Below are 17,433 nucleotides of genomic sequence, written 5' to 3'. Positions count from 1 at the left end.
AGAGATAATCAAATGAACCCAAAATAGAAGCTGTCTTCAAAATATGAACTAAGCCGATTAGACTTCATAGTCATATGAAATGGATATAGGGTAAAGGATCAACAAGAATTTAAATTAGATGAAATATTTCTCCAAGTATCATAGTATGGAAGAATATTATTACTCTAGTTATTAATTGTTTTCAGAATAGCCCATAAAATAGCATTTCAATGTGGTTATCTATGACAGTGAATCAATATGCCATTGGTAATTTGTCTCCAGAGTTTACAACTCCAAAAGGAAAAATAAAAATATTTATTGTTGTTTCAACATGACCCTTTCAACTTTCTAAACAAGATGAAATGCTTTGTAGGGACTGGAAGACATTTTAGAAGCCAGTGTTCACCTTTAGATTTCTGAGAAAGATTTTTAAAGAAATCTCCGCCACATGTTATGTGGTAAAGTACTGACCTAGGCAAAATGCTACATAGGCCAAGTTTGTTTTCATATCCTTCCTAATATTCTCAAATGACCAGAACACTAGTTTATGAGCCACTGAGCTTGAGACCTCTCCCCATTTCCTGTAGTTCACATTCTCCCTGTAGTGGCAACTGTAGAAGATCATAGGAGTGGAGAGAAAGGCTTCTGAAAAGGATAAGATCTTATTCACACTTGTATTTTCACATACTGTGGGTTACACACCACCCTGAGAAGAAACTCAGAAAAAAAAAAGTGGAATTTTAAATCTTTCATTGCATACTTTCACTTTCCTGCCTTTTAAAATGCATATTACATTAAAAAATAGTACAACTTTTCTTCTGAATGAATCTAGGTCACTGTTTTGGTCATCTTGTCCTACACAGTGATGTAATTGTGTAACTTGCAGTATTTCTGCTGCTTTCCTCCTCAGACAGCCAGTTCTCACATCTCTCGCAGTCGTTTTACTTGTTACTACTCCTGCTTACGTTTTTTTATTTGCTTCTAGATTGCCAGGGTCTAGGAGGACCAATACGCTTTTTTTTTTTTTTTTTTTTGTCTTTTTGCCTTTTCTAGAGCCGCACCCACATCATATGGAGTTTCCCAGGCTAGGGGTCTAATCCGAGCTGTAGCCGCCAGCATACACCAGAGCCATAGCAACGCAGGATCCGAGCTGTGTCTGCGACCTACACCACAGCTCACGGCAACTGAGTGATGGCCTTGGATTCAGAAGGGGCCAGATGACATTTCCAACCCTCAAAGTCCTTTTATCAATTCTAGTCCAGCTGTATTTAAAGCTGAGATTGTCTTTTGCTATTACATGGAGAAAAGCATATGAGAACCTTGCTCTAAGATAGCTTGTTGGAAATCAATACACTCATTTTAAGTTTTGTTTCGAGAATAAAATTTTACAAAATTACTCAAGTGCAGTGAATAACAGTTCTTTTTTAAAGTTATTTTTAAAATTTGTATTGGAGTTCCTGTCGTGGGGCAGTGGTTAACGAATCCGACTAGGAACCATGAGGTTGCGGGTTCGATCCCTGGCCTTGTGCAGCGGGTTGAGGATCCAGCGTTGCCTGTGAGCTGTGGTGTAGGTTGCAGATGCGGTTCGGATCCCGCGTTGCTGTGGCTCTGGTGTAAGCCAGCAGCTACAACTGGACCCCTAGTCTGGGAACCTCCATATGCCGCGGGAACGGCCCAAGAAATGGCAAAAAGACAATAAATAAATAAATAAATAAATAAATAAATAAATAAATAAATAAATAAATAAAATTTGTATTGAAATATAGTAGACTTACAAAATTGTGTTAATTTCAGGCATACAGCAAAGTAAATTAGTTATACATACGTCTATTTCTTTCCAGATTCTCTTCTCATGCAAGTTACCACATAGTACTGAGTAAATTTCCCACTATTATACGGCAGGTCCCTGTTACCTGTTTGTTCTATATACACTAATGTGTATATATCAATTCTCTAATTGATCCCTCCCCTCCCCCACATTTCCCCTTTGGTAAACTTTAGTTTGGAATGTTAAGGGGAAAAAAGAAAAAGAAGTAGCTTTGGCATATTTATCAAGGATAAGGGAAGCACAGCATGGCTCTCCCATTGGTAATTATACCAGAATGGAAGGGATATAGAAGATACATTCAATGCTTATCACATACTGTTTATCATGTGGGCCTAGTAATTTCCTGAAACTAATCTTTGGAATCCCTGCATCTGTTGGGTATTTTGCCTCTTAATGAAAACACTCAAACATTATACCTTCCTCAAAATTTGACCTAGAGTGTTTTAGAACTTGGTGGTTCATTTGTCTAACACATAACTCAGAGCTTTGCACAAAGTTCAAGTTTAATAAGTATTTGCATATTGATTGACAGCAATGCTGATACATTTACTACCCCATAATACATATTCTGCACAGTGAGAGCTGCCTGTTGCGACAACTGAAATGCAGGGTATTTTGTCATGAGGACCTACAGAGAAAAGAATTAATAAAATTGTTCTTAACCCATCCTATCACAAGATAGTTTTTTCTTTTCTTTTTTTTTTTTATTTTTTGAGGTTCAGACAGGAACATAATGTCTTAAAAGGGAGAATGTTTAGAAAAGATTCATAGCCCAGCATGTTTGTAAGAAAATGATCCTGTCTTAAATTGGTCCCACTAAGAACCCATCCCTCAATTTATATAGGCATTTTTATTTTATAACACATTTCTAATTGAATTTCCATTAAGTTATTTTGAAAGATAATATGATAAGTACTTCAACTTCTCACAGCTCATAAATACTATTTAGAAAGCTGAAATGCATTAAAACAGAAGAAAAAGAGGTTGGCACTAACGGTTAGCCATTCTTATAAAAATAAGGACAGCACAAACAGGCAGATTAACTGAGGCAAATAAAATCTAAGGTAGACTAGTCTTTAAAAATTAACTCTGAATCAGCTTCTTAATCCCTTGGCCTCTCCTTCACATTTTCAAGGCGCTCAAGAGAGCAGGGTATCATATTAAGTAATCTTAAAAATTGTCCAAAAGTGCTCTGTGTCTCAACATAAAATCTCAGCTCCCAAGAGTATGCACAGGGACCTTTGACCCACTCCCTAGCATCTCTTCTGTGTTCCCTTCTTCACAGGTTCCACCCCCAGCCTCACAATGTTCCAGGTTCATCTGTCCTTCACATTGTGTGTGCCTTTGCATCAACACTTTGCCTGGAATCTACCCCTTCAGGTTCTCTGTGAAAATCTTACTCATCTTTCATTTATCAGATGAAGTTCCTATGTCTTGTAAAGTCTTTGTTGTTTGTGACAGGGAGAGCTAGTGGTTTCCTCTTCAGTTTGTTCATATCAATCTTATGGAATATTAATTTTTTATACAACTTTCTTTTCTATTTATGTTTCTTCTATGGAGAAGGACTATGTTTTGCTTATTCTCATCAAAAAATCCTAAGGCATGACCTCCCTGACAGATAGTAAGCATTTTATAAATGTTTGTAGAATGAATGAGTGAGGGTGAGTTGAGTGAGTAATGAGTGACTAAAAAACACAGAAATTTATAACTTCTTTTTCTATGTGGCTAAAATTAAATCAGAAAGATTATTCAGTCACTGATTCAGCATTTACTAAGAGTTTTCTACTATACAAATGAAGACATAAGATACTCCTGAAAGACAAATAAGACACTGGCCCTGTCTCCAAGGAATTAAGTATAGCCAGAGGGGATTACCCATATATGCAAATAGGTAGATATAATGCATTCTGAATACCAAAGCAGCACCTCTGAAAAGATTTAGAAGTAAGAGGCTCAGAGAAAGGATATCTATGCAAATGAAGCTAAAGAACAAACATGGAGGTGAGGAACCACCTGTTTTTGAGGAAATAAATGCTGTTCAGCATTGCTGCAGCCTAGATTAAAGGAAGCTGTGGTGGGAGGTACAGCTAGACAGGTGGGAGGGGCAAGATTGTAAATAGCCCTGCACATTATGTCTGGAGCCTTGTCCTACAGCAATAGGTTGCACATTTGAAGGGTTGCAAAGAAAAATTCACAGGGTCTGATTTGTGTGGTCAGCTGTCTGTGGGAGTGGGGAGAGGTGGATTGGAGAGAGAGAAAATTGAGGCAAGCTTGGTTTGAGTACATTGTTGTTACATTCAAATCTATACTGTGAGGTTAAAATGTAAAAATTATTTTTTAAAGAGGTACAAAGTATATTGTAAGAATTTTTGTATAAAAGATCTTTCAAAAATTCCATTACATTTTAAGGCTGAAGGATCTCTTGATTTTAATTAGGGGAAACAGGATACATGGGTAAATGGGAAAAGAATCATGAACTCTTCCAACAGAAAAGCAAAAAAAAAGCTCATGTCACAATTTGACCTTGTAAAGAAGAGTGACTTTATACATGGGAACTCTAATCACCTGTGAGCCTCACTTTCCTCTAAAGGATCCTACTTACCTTACATAGTTTCTTGTAAAGAATAAATAAATTATACAAAAATACATTGCATCTATTGAAGCGCTACACAAATATAAGGTGTTTACACATTACTTTTTAAAATCTTTGTTTTAAGTAAAGCAAATGGCCAATCTCCAATAAGACTGCAAACGTATTACTAATTCCAAATCTATAAAGAATCAATACAAATCTCATCCCAGAAAACATCAGGGAACACTGTATTAGGTATTAAATGAAGGAAGGCAAGCCTGTACAGACACCATCTGCCTACTCTACTAATAGGCATTGTTTTTTCTTCCTGGAAGTGCCATTAGTGTTAATAAGAGTGGAGTGTGTTATGTCTTAGCATGCTGACAGTGTGACATTAGCCCTTCTAAACACTAATGGATATAATGTACATACATTTCACCAGAGCAAGAGATAGATTTCTCTATTCTTAGTAACTATAAACTGATAACAAACATATATTTGATAGTATACTGACAAATAAAAAATTTATAATTTGAGGGCTCTTTGGAGAAAGAGCTGATTTTCTAAAACTGGGGAAGAAAATATATAAATGAGCTTTGTAGTGCCGGAAAGTAAGAGAATACTAAAATAAACCAAAAAAAACCCCACAATAATGAATGGTGTGAGCAACAAAATAAACTAGTACTCAAAGTGTTAAATAAACATCCATGAGTTTGTATTAATAAAAATAAATGGGATTGAATAGGTAAATAAATGGAGAAGAGACAAATGTTCTTACAAAATGAATTCCAATTAATTTGTTTGGAATTTATTCCAAAAAAACTTTATAATGTATTTACAAAATAACTTTTTGTAGATACATTTTTTTTTACAAGGAAGTAGAGTATAAGCTACTCTTGGTGACTTCCTTCCAAAGAATGAAATATGGAAGGACTGTGAAAAAAAAGTAACCCTGCAGTGGGGAGACTGGGCAAACCCTACCTTGACCAGGTGATCAAGGTCAACATCAACCGTGATGTCAGGTTGATGGCATGTACTCTTGATGTCATGTGATGAAATGGTCACTTTATATCTTCAGTCTTTCTCCCCTAAAACCTATAACCCCAGTCAAATTCATGAGAAGAACATCAGACAAATTCCAATAGAGGGATATTCTAGAAAGTACCTGACCAATACTCCTCAAAACTGCCACGGTGATCAAAAACAAGTTTGAGAAACTGTCACAACCAAGAGAAACCTAAGGAAACATGATAATTAAATGTAATGTCCTTGATGGGTTCCTAGATTAGAAAAGGGCAGGTAAAAACTAAACAAATATGAGTAAAATATGGACTTTACTTAACAGATCAATATTGTTTTAATTGTAACACATGTACTGGACTAAAATAAGTTATATGTCATAGGAAAAATGGGATGTAGCATTTATGGGAACCCATATATTATCATCACGATTTTTCTATAACTCTAAAACTGTTCTAAAATATAAAGTTTATTTTTTAAAGTATAATTTGAGTTGGAACTTGCCCTGTTTTAGAAGTTAAATTATTAACAATAAAAAGATGTGAACCAGACTATTAAAAACGGAAATACACAAGGGTTTCCAAATGCATTGGTAAGTCATGTCTATATAGTCAATAGTGAGGCCTTTTAATTTTTTTTAAATTTTTTTATGTTTTGGCCTTGCCCATGGCATGGAAGTCCTGGGCCAGGGGTCAAACGTATACTAGAGCAGGAATGCTAATCCTTAACCTGCTGCACCACAATAGAACCCCTAGTGGGGTCTTTTTAGACTTTTCATGGCAGCAAAGTACTTTGTGATGATCCCTGCAGGGTTTAGCTATGTTGTGGTATCATCTTAAATGCTTTGCAAGTTTGAATGACAGGAGGAATGAAAATGGTAAGCTGTGTGTTCCACTTTTCCATGACTCAGTCCATTTTACTCTGCAGACACTTGTAAATTTGAGTGTTCCCTCTGTGATCACAAAGATTTCAACCTCTGGTTCTCCAGACCTAGTATGGGTCTCCTCACCTCCCCTGATCCACTCGCTCAAATCCGTATACAAGGACCTACCATGGTGTGCTCTACCTGACCACTTGTGTGTTACTTCTTCCACAATGGTCTCTTGAGAGAGTGTGGATTTTGCCTTTTATCTCTGCAGCAACACCACGTTAAGGTAGTGCTTGATACATAGTGGAGACTCATATGTGCTGCAGGGCAGTAAGAGACACTGGGTCTTGACAATCTGTTCCAACCAAGTGCAAAACTTCATCTCTTCCCCAGCTTCTAAGATAGGAAGTCTTTTTAAAAGTTGTATGTTATTTAAATAGAGGAGTGTGAATTTAAGTGATTACTTTAAAATGTATATAGACACCTGAGTGGGACCATAGTGATGAATAGTGGTCTCCTTTTCAAAATTTAAGTGGCACCACAGAAGATTAAGTTTCTTGTCCCAAATTTCAAATCTGCAATCTAATCCATCTCAAGATCCTTTTGATCTTCACCTAATAATGTGTGACGATGCTGTAAAATATTAAATCCACTTATACTTGCTGGCATTTTCCTCTTGCTTTACTCTCTCTCAGTGTTGATCTCAGAAAAAAAGGCATCCTAGTGACTTCCAAGAAAGATGCATTCTTAAATCAGTTCTCCAATCTGACCCCACCTTCTGAATTCAAAGATATGAGGAAAGATGAACATAAAACTTAGTAAGTAAAAGAAACTGAAGAGATGTGAAGGAAGTAGATCTGGAAATAGAAGCATATTTGGTTTTGGGGGGGGGGTTAAGAAAAGGCTTGTATATATTTAGAATGTTCCTTGTTATCTAGAAATCTGTTAAAATGTTTTTTGAGTTGTTTAAAAAGCCCCACCCTGCACAGTAAATAAACCGAGCCAGCACAAACAAAAAAGCCAAGATTTAGAAAGGCAAATGTGATGAATACCTGTAGAACAACCACAGAGGAACAGAAATGTTTTTAAAAAGAATTCAGTGTGATGGATACTACCTAATGAGAAGGTAAAATCTCTTGATACATTCTCTCCCTGACTTCAATGTGCAAGTGATGATAAAACAGGATACTACAGCTGGTCTGTTTCTTTTGATATTTTTTTTCATAGCAATTATAAAACATTTCAAACTCAGGAAGAGTGCATTGATCATAGTTCTATATAATCATTGTTAATCTACCTATGTTCCTACTTTGTAGACTGAATTTATATGATGTGATTTCCTGCTGATCCCTTCTGGCTAGAAATATTTATTGTACAATCTTCTTTAGCACCCCCAAATTCACCACCAACCATCACTTTGTTCTTAAGCTTTTTTGAAATACTAGATTTATTCATTTAAATGTCAATATCTTTGGGGGGGGTCTGTTAGTAGGTGGGAAATGAGGGGTGTGATGTCTGAGGGGAGGAGGCAGGTGAAATGAAGCAAAATAGGATTTTGCTAAAAAGGAAGTGAAAGGTTAAGGATCAATGCCTTTTATTTGATATTGAGGCAGTTAAGGATCAATGCCTTTTATTTGATATTGATGGAGTGAGTGTTGTAGGGTTTGGTTGTCCACATGATTTTTAGGATCAGGCACCTCTAACTCTGACTTTTCAGTTCCTACTGGGATGTCAGAAAAGATCTGGCAGGTATTTTATTCATGAAGACTTTTCATGCCACCTTGGTCTCTCCTGTGGGGCTTCGTGCTTCCATTTTGCAGGCTCAGTGCAAACAAGGCGGGATATGGCTGACTCTTAAACCAAGGTTCAAGGAGTCATTCAAAATAGATCTTAAATAGTGTGCGCCTTTTCTAAGCATGCTCTTTGTGCATATTGTTTCATTTTATCTCCACAGTAGTCCTGTGAGGTAGGTATCACATACACATTTTACTGAGAGAAAAGAGACAGCTTAAAATCCTTGACTTGCTAAAGCTGAACAGTTAGTAAGTGATGTCACTGAGGTTTAAATACCAATCGCTTACCCCCAAGGTCCATGTCCTTTCATGTCTGGATCCTATTAAATTATCATGACCAATGGCTTTCCTCGATTTGAAGATAATCCTACAGTTAATATTGCATGGGATGTCTTTGCCACTGTCACCTACCATCCTCCAAAATCCACTTTAGCCTTTTTATTGGGCCAGTTTATTTCCTTCCCTGGGTTATTCTTTATTTGCGTTTATTGCTTTATTATGAAAAGAGGCTAAATTGAGATAATATATCAAGATCACAACCACCCTTGGAGAAAAAAAAAAGTAGAGGCTACAGTGCTGCAAACGTTCAGGGAAGACCTACTGGTCATGTCAGAAGAACAGTCTCTGGACATTGAAGTAGCTAAGCTTTTCTTTTTAAGAAAGTATGAAGAATGAGAGGAAGATTTTTTTCGGATGTCCATGAAAAATCTGACTTGCTATGCATTAAGAATGGCCATGTAATACTAGCTGTCCTGATCTACAAAGCTGTTTTTCTGTCAGCTGCTTTGTTTCACTTTCATATTTCCTTTTAAATTGATAGCCCTTGCTTTTCTGTCTTTAGTTGAAGGCATTTGTCTTCCAGTAAAACATACACACACAAAATGGGAGTGGAAATGAGTCAGCTATTTCCTGCCCCAAGATTTAAACCTACTTTGCTTTTCTGAAAACATGATTCAAGCTATCCAACTATAATTTAATTGGCTGTTCTGTAAATTACAGGGCTGGCCACCATATAAACACCAGAGAAGTCACATGGGTATTCAGTTGTCAGCTATCATTTTTCTGATAATCTTCAGAACTTTCTACTTAAATAATTATGAAGTACTGTGTTATATAGGGTAATGGAAAAGTTTTCTATGCAAACTTCAATTTGTCATTTTTATGCATAATATACATTACAAATTTATGACTCATCTATATAGATGAAAAAAATGTGATCAGCACACCATATCTGAAATATAATAATGTGTCTAACGAGAGTTTTCCTAATATCCTCTGGTTTCAAGGGATAGAAACCTAACAGAACAAGTCCATTTGATAACTGGTTAAAAGATGGCTTTCAGGGGAATCAATGTCAACTAGAGGGAACTATGTCTGCTACAGACCTGTCTTTGTCCTGTTCTGTTTGATATGTTTATTATAGATGTGCCAAAAAATACCAAGGATAAATTTATGTAATCTGTGGATGATACACAATTGAGATAATAGAGAATAGAATAGATGATGGACTCATGATACAAAATATGGCATGTTCATGTGACAGCCTGACACTAACAAGGCAAAATTCAATTGGGATGACAGCACTACCTTGCTTTTTGGTTAAAAAAAAAGATAATTTTAAAGTGAGGAACACATCATAAACAATATAGCTTAAGAAGAGGACATGAAAAACTTGGGAGTTTTGAATTTATTGTAAGCTCACTATTTGTCACTAATGTATATGACTGCCAGAAAAAAAGCTAATACAATTTGGGGTTGCATTAATGGAATTAGATTATCTTGGATGAAGGAGGTGACAGGCATAATTAGTCTCTTTTCCGTCCTGGTCAGACCACAACTTAAATATAAGTTGATTTTGAATGATGTACTTCTAGAATGATATAGGCAAAGTGAAGCTTATTAGGAGATCAAGAATGAATGTGAAAGGACAGGCATAATTGATATTGAAGTGTTTTAATCTGGAAAGACAAATTAGGGGTGAAGCAAGGACCTGATAGATGTATTGGAATATTCAGATAGTTGTCATTTTAAAATTTATCACAAATAGCAACAAGATATAGAACAAGAATCCATGAATATAAATTTCAATTTAAAAAAGAAAAAGAGATCTTTTTAGTAGACCAGAGAGAAGGTAAACACCCTAAGGAAATGATTCATTCACCAAAGTAGTGTTGGGCACATTTTTAAAAACTATTTAAAAGTATATGTATAAGCACTGCTTATGTCTTAAGCATTATGTTAAGCCCTGTAGGTAAGGTAATGAACAAAAGTGACACTGTCACTGCTGCCATATGGATTACTTCTGGTCTGGTTGGAGAGAGAGACACTAAATAAAAAGTTGAACATTATGATTACTTGCAATGAAAGAACTATAGAGAATGAATAACTACCAATAGAGTTTATAGCTATAGATAATTTAGAATGTGTTGCGAGACATGTTTTTATAATATTTTCTTAGCCTCCTTTGCTAAAAACTCCATCTTGTCCTTCCTTACTTTGTCCCGTCTTCCTGCTTGAGAAACAGTCACGGTGATGGTAAATGACTTAAGAACAAAGACCTAAAGCATGGGTTATTCGCAGGGTCAGCTGAATGAGAACATAATACGTTGGTCTAGGCACGCTGGACCTGTGCAGATTGGCACGCCATTTGCACAAGCATGGTATGTCCTCTAAAGAAAAAGAGAAAGAGGAACCTCATGGCCAAGTGGTTTATGAGTGGTCGTTAGCAGAATATGCATTAGCAAAAAGAACCAAGGTGCAAACCTAGGCACACAAGGTTGCCGCAAATAGGCATGCCGCAAATAGGCATGCCGGTTTGCTGAAGCATAGTGAGGATTCTCTGAAATGCTATGCATAGACAGCTAACTCAAATGCTAATGATTCTTAAATGCCTAAAGTTTAGAGTAAAAGTTTAACCATCTACCAGCTAAGTGACTTTTAAAATAATAAAAGAATTTATAAAATAATAAAAAAAAATTATATCCTGCACCCACAACCCCCTTTTCACTTGACATAATCCTCAAGAGCACAATAAAAGCAGTGTGGTTTCTTGAGGCAGGGCTCTTGGTCCCTGAGACCTTGAGTCCCCTGGTTCCCACCTTTACTTAAGATAAATGTCTCTGTGTCTTGTTTTATGTTAACTTTTTTTCCTTAAGTTCCATAGCACCCATTCTTCAGCCCCATCCTGCTGAGCTGGTCTTGGCAGAATGGAGGGTTAGGGAAAGCGCCTTTCAAGGATCTGACCTTTAAGGACAGAGCTTTGATGATAAGTAGGAGCTAGCCAAATAAAGAATGAAGACAAGGGAGTTGCCTTCATGGCTCAGTGGTTAATGAACCATACTAGGATCCATGAGGGTGTAGGTTCAGTCCCTGGCCTCTCTCAGTGGGTTAAGGATCCGGTGTTGCTGTGAGCTGTGGTGTTGGCTGCAGACGTGGCTCAGATATAGTTTTGCTGTGACTGTAGTATCAGCCACTGGCTGTGTAGCTCAGATTAGACCCTTAGCCTGGGAAATTTCCTATGCAGCAGGTGCAGCCCTAAAAGAAAAAAAAGAAGAAGGCAAGGGCAAATATTCTAGATGAGAATGTATACAAACTCTTTCAGGAAAGAACTTGGTGCATTTGGAAGATGACAGAATGCCAGTGTGCCTGGGACCTGGTGGGTGAGGGAAAGAGAAGGCAGACTGCAGTCATAGAGCAGTAAGCTTTCTAAATTTTGCTCTGGAATAGAAATTTTATCTAAGGGCAAAGAGGAGCTATTGAAGAGTTTTAACAAAGGAAGTGGCATAATCACTTCTGTGTTTTAGAAATTTCACTTTGGCTACAGTATAGAAAACAAACAGGAAGTAAGAAGCGAGAGGCTGAATGGAGAGTAAACAATTACGTCCTGGCAAAGAGATGACTGTGACTTGAATTATGGTGGCAGTATTGGAGACAGAAGAAGGGAAGGTGGGCGAGGTACTAATGGGATACAATCCATAGGACCTGGTTCTCTGCTAACCAAGAGAGCCACGGAGAGGGAGAGTGTCACTAGAGGCTCCTAGAACTCAGGAGTAAGCACTTAAGCAGATGAAGATTACTTCCTGAGAAGGGGAGCAGTGAAAGACAAATTGCTGTCAAAAGGTCTGTTTCAAATATGCTAACTTTGATCTCATGATCTTTGATCTCTATGAGCTACTGTCCTATGACATAAGAAAGACATGTTAGGGAGGTGACTGGATATCTGAATCTGGTCAATCTGTAGACCTGCTACAACAGAATCACCTGGAACTTTTGATTATCTGGCTCTACTCCAGGCCTAGTATTTAAAATCTTCAAGAGAACATAGACAATCTGATACCCTGAGATTAGATGCAGTGGCAAAAAATGGAAGCAATGTTCAATGCATTACTAGATAGTTGTACTAGTTAACCTTTAAGCTCCTTGACAACTTTGAGTAACTATAATGGTATGACTAGAAAGGTGGTGAGACCAAGTACTAAATTTATTATTACTTTCTAAGAGTAAATGTACTGGACAAGCCATGAAACATCTCTAATGGACAAGAGCCCTATCCAGATTCTTCTATTTACATTGCCAAGTTTGTCATATGATGCTACCACCTTGGCCACAAACTAATTGTTAGAGGAACCAGGCCCTAGTCAGAAGCAATCACCTAATTGTTCTAGCAGTCCATGAGATAACCTTTCTTAAAAATCCAGCCAAACTGATGAATCATTCTGGATAGCAATTAATTTTCCAAATCAGGTTTTCCCTTTGACCATAGGGGGAAGAGAGTGGAGAAAAGTAAAACAAGGCAAACAAAAGAATACTGATAATTAGGAACATAAGAATTAAGGGAGGATCAAGTAGAGAGAGAAGCAAAGGAAACAGAAGCAGAGTCACAAGTATGACAATTAGTAGAACAGGGTTTAAGAGATATCCTCTTCTGAGCAGATTGACAATGTGGCTAGATTCCCCAGTTTATTACAGTTCATTTATTCAACAAGTTTTTACTGAGCGTCTATTATGTACCAGGAACTGTACTAGGGGGTTGTCATGGATACCTCATTCTAGGTACATGATGAGTGCTGTGGAAAAAATTAAGGCAGTGTTGTGAGGAGGTAATATTAGCTGAGCCATTTGAGAGGCCAGTTGATAAAGAGCTTTTCAAGGAGAGAAAATGGAAGTACAAATTCTCTGATACAGACGTGTGTTTGAGATGTTTATAAATAGTGAAAAAGTCCATGACATTGAACCTAAGTGAAGAAGGGGCAGAGTGAAAGGAAATGAGATCAGAGAGGGGCACCAGAACAGTTCATTCAAGGATTCATAAGCCATAATTGGGTTTTTCACTTTATTCTTAATGTGACAGGAAGTTTTTGAGGATTTTGACCAAGGGGCTGGCATGATCACATTTGCAAGTTAGAGGAATTACCCGGGCTTGTGTCTGGCGACTAGATTGTAGAGGGTTAGGGATAGAAGCAGCCTGGGCAAGAAAGAATGGTGGCTCACACAAGGTAGTAGCAGTGGAAGATATGGAAAATAACTAGGGCGCATCTTGAAATTAGAACTACAAGAGTGTATGATGGATTGTGTAAGGGGAAACAGTCAAGGATTATGCAAAAATTTTGTTCTCAACAGCAGAATACAGTTCACTGAGATGGGGAAAACCCCAAATAGAGCCATTGAGTTTGGTTTGAGACATACTAAATTTGAGAAGCTTCTTTGGATTCCATTCATTCAAGTGAAAAAATTTGGTAGCTAGCTAGAATTGGGAGTGTGAAGTTCAGGAAATATGTTGAGGCTGCAGATATGAATTTGGAGGTCGTCAGCCTATCAGGGCTGACAGTGTACCTATTAAAATGGATTCCTCTTCTCTGTTTCTTAACCCCTCCCTACCCCTCCCTGCACCTTCATACAAAATCTTCATCACAAGAGGTAACCTGGATCTGTCTCTGCTGCCTGAAACCTGGCGGGGCCATAAATACCATAGTAACTGAAAGGGGAAAACACAAATAATTGTAGGAGATAGGAGACTGGTCTGTCTGGACATTAATTGAAATGGTATAGGTGAGATGTAGCATTTCTGTCCTGTCACTTTGGCCTCTCTATCCAGTAACTCCTTACAACCTAATACAAGAGAAGGAAGGAGTCTACCTCGTTTGTTTTGTCTTGCTTTGTTTTGTTTCATTTTACTAATCAGTTACTGAGTCGTTTAGGAAGCCCTAGTTGGTCATTTGGTCAGAGCAGTTTCTTTCAGAACTATTCATCACATCTGGTGCTACTTTGCTCTCCCAGCAAATTTTTTTACACTTAAGAATTGCATGTTTCAGGAGTTCTCTTGTGGCACAGGGGGTTAAGGATCCAGCATTGTCACTGCAGCAGCTTGGGCCCCTCCTGTGGCATGGTTTCAGTCCCTGGCCCAGGAACTTCCACATGCTGTGGGGTATGGCTAAAAAATTGCATGTTCCTACTATATATAAAGTAAATAACAATAACCTATTGTATAGCACAGGGTACTCTACTCAATATTCTATAATAACCTATATAGGAAAAGAATCTGAAAAAGAATGGATATATGTGTGTATATTTGTATATGTATATGTATAATTGATTCACTTTGCTGTATACCTGAAACTAACACATTATAAATCAAATATACTTCCATAAAATTAAAGAAAATAATTGCATGTTCCACTGCAATTGGAAGAATTGTCCATTTCAGAGCAATCATATTATTGATTTTGCTTTTCAGTAACATTTCCCTTGCTAATTCATCTTTCTTATAACTGAAGCTTCTTAATGTGCTCATAATGTACCATGTATTACCATTGCTTAATTTTGTCTTGAAATATTAATTTCTAGCTCTAAGGGACAGGTAGACTGAATAAAACATGTGAATTTAGCTCTCCTGCCTCTTTTATCAGAAGCAGGTCAGAGTTCCCACTGTAGCTCAGCAGGTTAGGAACCTGGCCAGTATCCATTAGGATGCATGTTTGATCCCTGGCCTCTCTCAGTGGGTTGAAGGATCTGGAGTTGCCGCCAGCTGTGAGGTGGGTCACAGACACAGCTCAGATCTCCTGTGGCTGTGGCTGTGGCCATTAGCTACAACTCCAATTCATCCCCTAGCCTGGGAACTTCCACATGCCACGGGTGTGGCCCTAAACAGAAAAAAAAAAAAGAGGAAGAAGCAGACTTTCCTAAGAATTTACTGGTTATATAAATGAGGACCTAAGTGCCTTGTAATTATACCCCAATAGCCTCATGAAAGAATTACTGTGCTTTCTCAAGCCTTTAACTCGTGACCAAAAAGTGATTATCATTGAATGAACATCTTGAAAAGCTCAACACTAGTAAGGTTATGTGTAAAAAATGTGCAATATGACTAGCTTCCCTAAATGTTAGCATCCCACATTCTTATGATATTTGAGAGCTAAATATAATGAAAACTATGAGCCCTTGGGGTTTGATTTTAAGATTTTCCTTTAAAAACAGTACTATTATTCTTTAAGGACATGAGAACAGTCTTACTTTATTTAGCTAAACTAACTTAAAATAGAACAGAGGAAATCATTAAACTAGTGAACATATATCTTTCCTGGGGGCCCATTCCTGCCAAAACTGTGTCTTCAAAGTACAAGATGATTTCCAAAAGAGAAAATATCTTCAAAATGATTACACTGGTCTTGAGAGAGAGATGTCTGATAGTTGCAATATTACCCTGGAATGAACCACAATGCTGATGACTGCATTATTTACTGCAGTCTTATGAACAAGCAAACATGGCATTTTATAGCTGCACAGGAAGGAAATTTATGGAAAGTAGCTATTAAAGGCCCCAAATCTAGAGAGAATACAGAGTGGAAACTTTCACTCCCAATTTAGACATTTCTCCAGACTCCAGAGGAAGCTGCTCAGCTGGCCTCTCCTGTTGTTGAAACTGAGCTGGACGACTGCATGATGAGCCACTAAGCCAACAGCCCAAGTGCCAGACTGGAACATGAGCTACCAGATTGGGCACACTCTGCCTCATGTCAGGAATACTGCTGTGTGAGAAAAAGAAGCCTTCCCTGGAATTGATGTGGGGCAAAATCCTGATACACTTAGATGTTCTTTTAGCAGTTCTAATTTGTGGCGGGAGGTGGGGGGGTGGGGAGGAATTCTGGGAGAATGCTGGAATCCGAGCTAGCCTTCTTAGTTGTTATTTCAACAGCTGTTACATATACAGCTAATAGCTGTTTGACTGGGTTCCTTAGAGCTGCTCCTGACACAGGGCAATGAAGCAATATTTTACATTATATCTCTGAAATTCAAAACATACTTTGCTTAATCCAAGAAAAAAAAATGATAATCACCTGCCAAAATTGGCAGGAGTAACTAGGGATTCTGGAAAGATCTCTCCAAGGAAAACACATGAGGAAAGCTAAAAGAAAACTTTTGGTATTATTTTGGAAAATCTGAATTTCTAGACTGAGATTTTGAGACATCTGTATTTGTCCCTTCTTCAACCACCTATTTCATTCTTGATGAAATTAGGTTTCAAATAACAAAGTCATATTATCACTTTGTAGAACTGAGATTAGATTTAGCTTATAAGCAAGTATATGATGACTGAGAACAGACCACCTGTCATCCATGCACTCAACACTCACAACCCAAAACAGTACCTGAACAGTACCTTTCATGGCGGGTGGTGTGTACACACTCTGCTTTCTTTGCTTAGGGGATGCATTCTGTGACTGGATAAAGAGAAAAAAGTAAAAGTCTTATATTTGGATAAAAAGTTCAATGCCATCAGCCCTCTGAGGGAAACAAACACTGTACCGTATACCATATACTTTATGATTTCTCTCTGCCATAAAATAGAACTTTAATCATATATATGATCACCAATATCATAGTCTTATGAGATATATGAAGCTATAGTGTCTATTTTATCATAAAACTCTTCATCCATTGTAGTCTTGAAATTACTATTTTTACTTTCTCACCTAGTAACATTAATTTATTTTTAAAAGAAAGAGAAAAAAAGACAGTACTAATCCTTTCCATTTTAGAAAAAAAATGTAAGTAGAATATACCGTAAAAGTTATGTCCATGGTATAACTATACCTGTTCATAGAATTGTTAATAGTTATGGGGGGGTTAATGAGAGTCCTTGGTATGTAACATCAATCTGTAACCCTATGAAATTGAGATGTTTAATCGAATGTCTACATTTACTTGGATTTACAATGCTGACATAATATTCTTTTATATGTTCAAAGGATCTTTCCTAACAAAACTGCTATTTAACAGTCTTACATAAGTATGCTGGATCAGAATTAATTTATTGAGGAAGAAAGTTTTGCATTAAAATGACAAAATTGGAACACAGGAACATACTTTAGGGTCA

At 37.3% G+C, this 17,433-nt stretch overlaps 1 protein-coding gene and 1 long non-coding RNA gene across 2 annotated transcripts in view; one reads left to right on the top strand and one right to left on the bottom strand.

The window, feature by feature from the left end:
- LOC146396026 (uncharacterized) overlaps positions 1 to 17,433 on the top strand; it is a 157,569-nt gene that overhangs the window by 44,670 nt on the left and 95,466 nt on the right. The gene's annotated exons all lie outside the window — the stretch shown is intronic.
- Positions 1 to 17,433, bottom strand: part of PPP1R1C (protein phosphatase 1 regulatory inhibitor subunit 1C) — a 140,451-nt gene that overhangs the window by 53,428 nt on the left and 69,590 nt on the right. The window contains exon 4 of the mRNA XM_021075102.2: positions 16,717 to 16,777. Coding sequence (XP_020930761.1) covers positions 16,717 to 16,777 — 61 coding nt within the window. The remainder of the gene's footprint in view (positions 1 to 16,716; positions 16,778 to 17,433) is intronic.

This window comes from Sus scrofa, chromosome 15 (genome assembly GCF_054392235.1).
Source record: "Sus scrofa isolate SSC_HxYL_T2T_F1_AM1 chromosome 15, Sscrofa_HxYL_maternal_Yorkshire_Landrace_v2.0, whole genome shotgun sequence".
Taxonomy (NCBI): Eukaryota; Metazoa; Chordata; class Mammalia; order Artiodactyla; family Suidae; genus Sus; species Sus scrofa.
The sequence above is the reverse complement of the archived record's forward strand: the minus strand, read 5'-3'. Positions and strand labels throughout refer to the sequence as shown.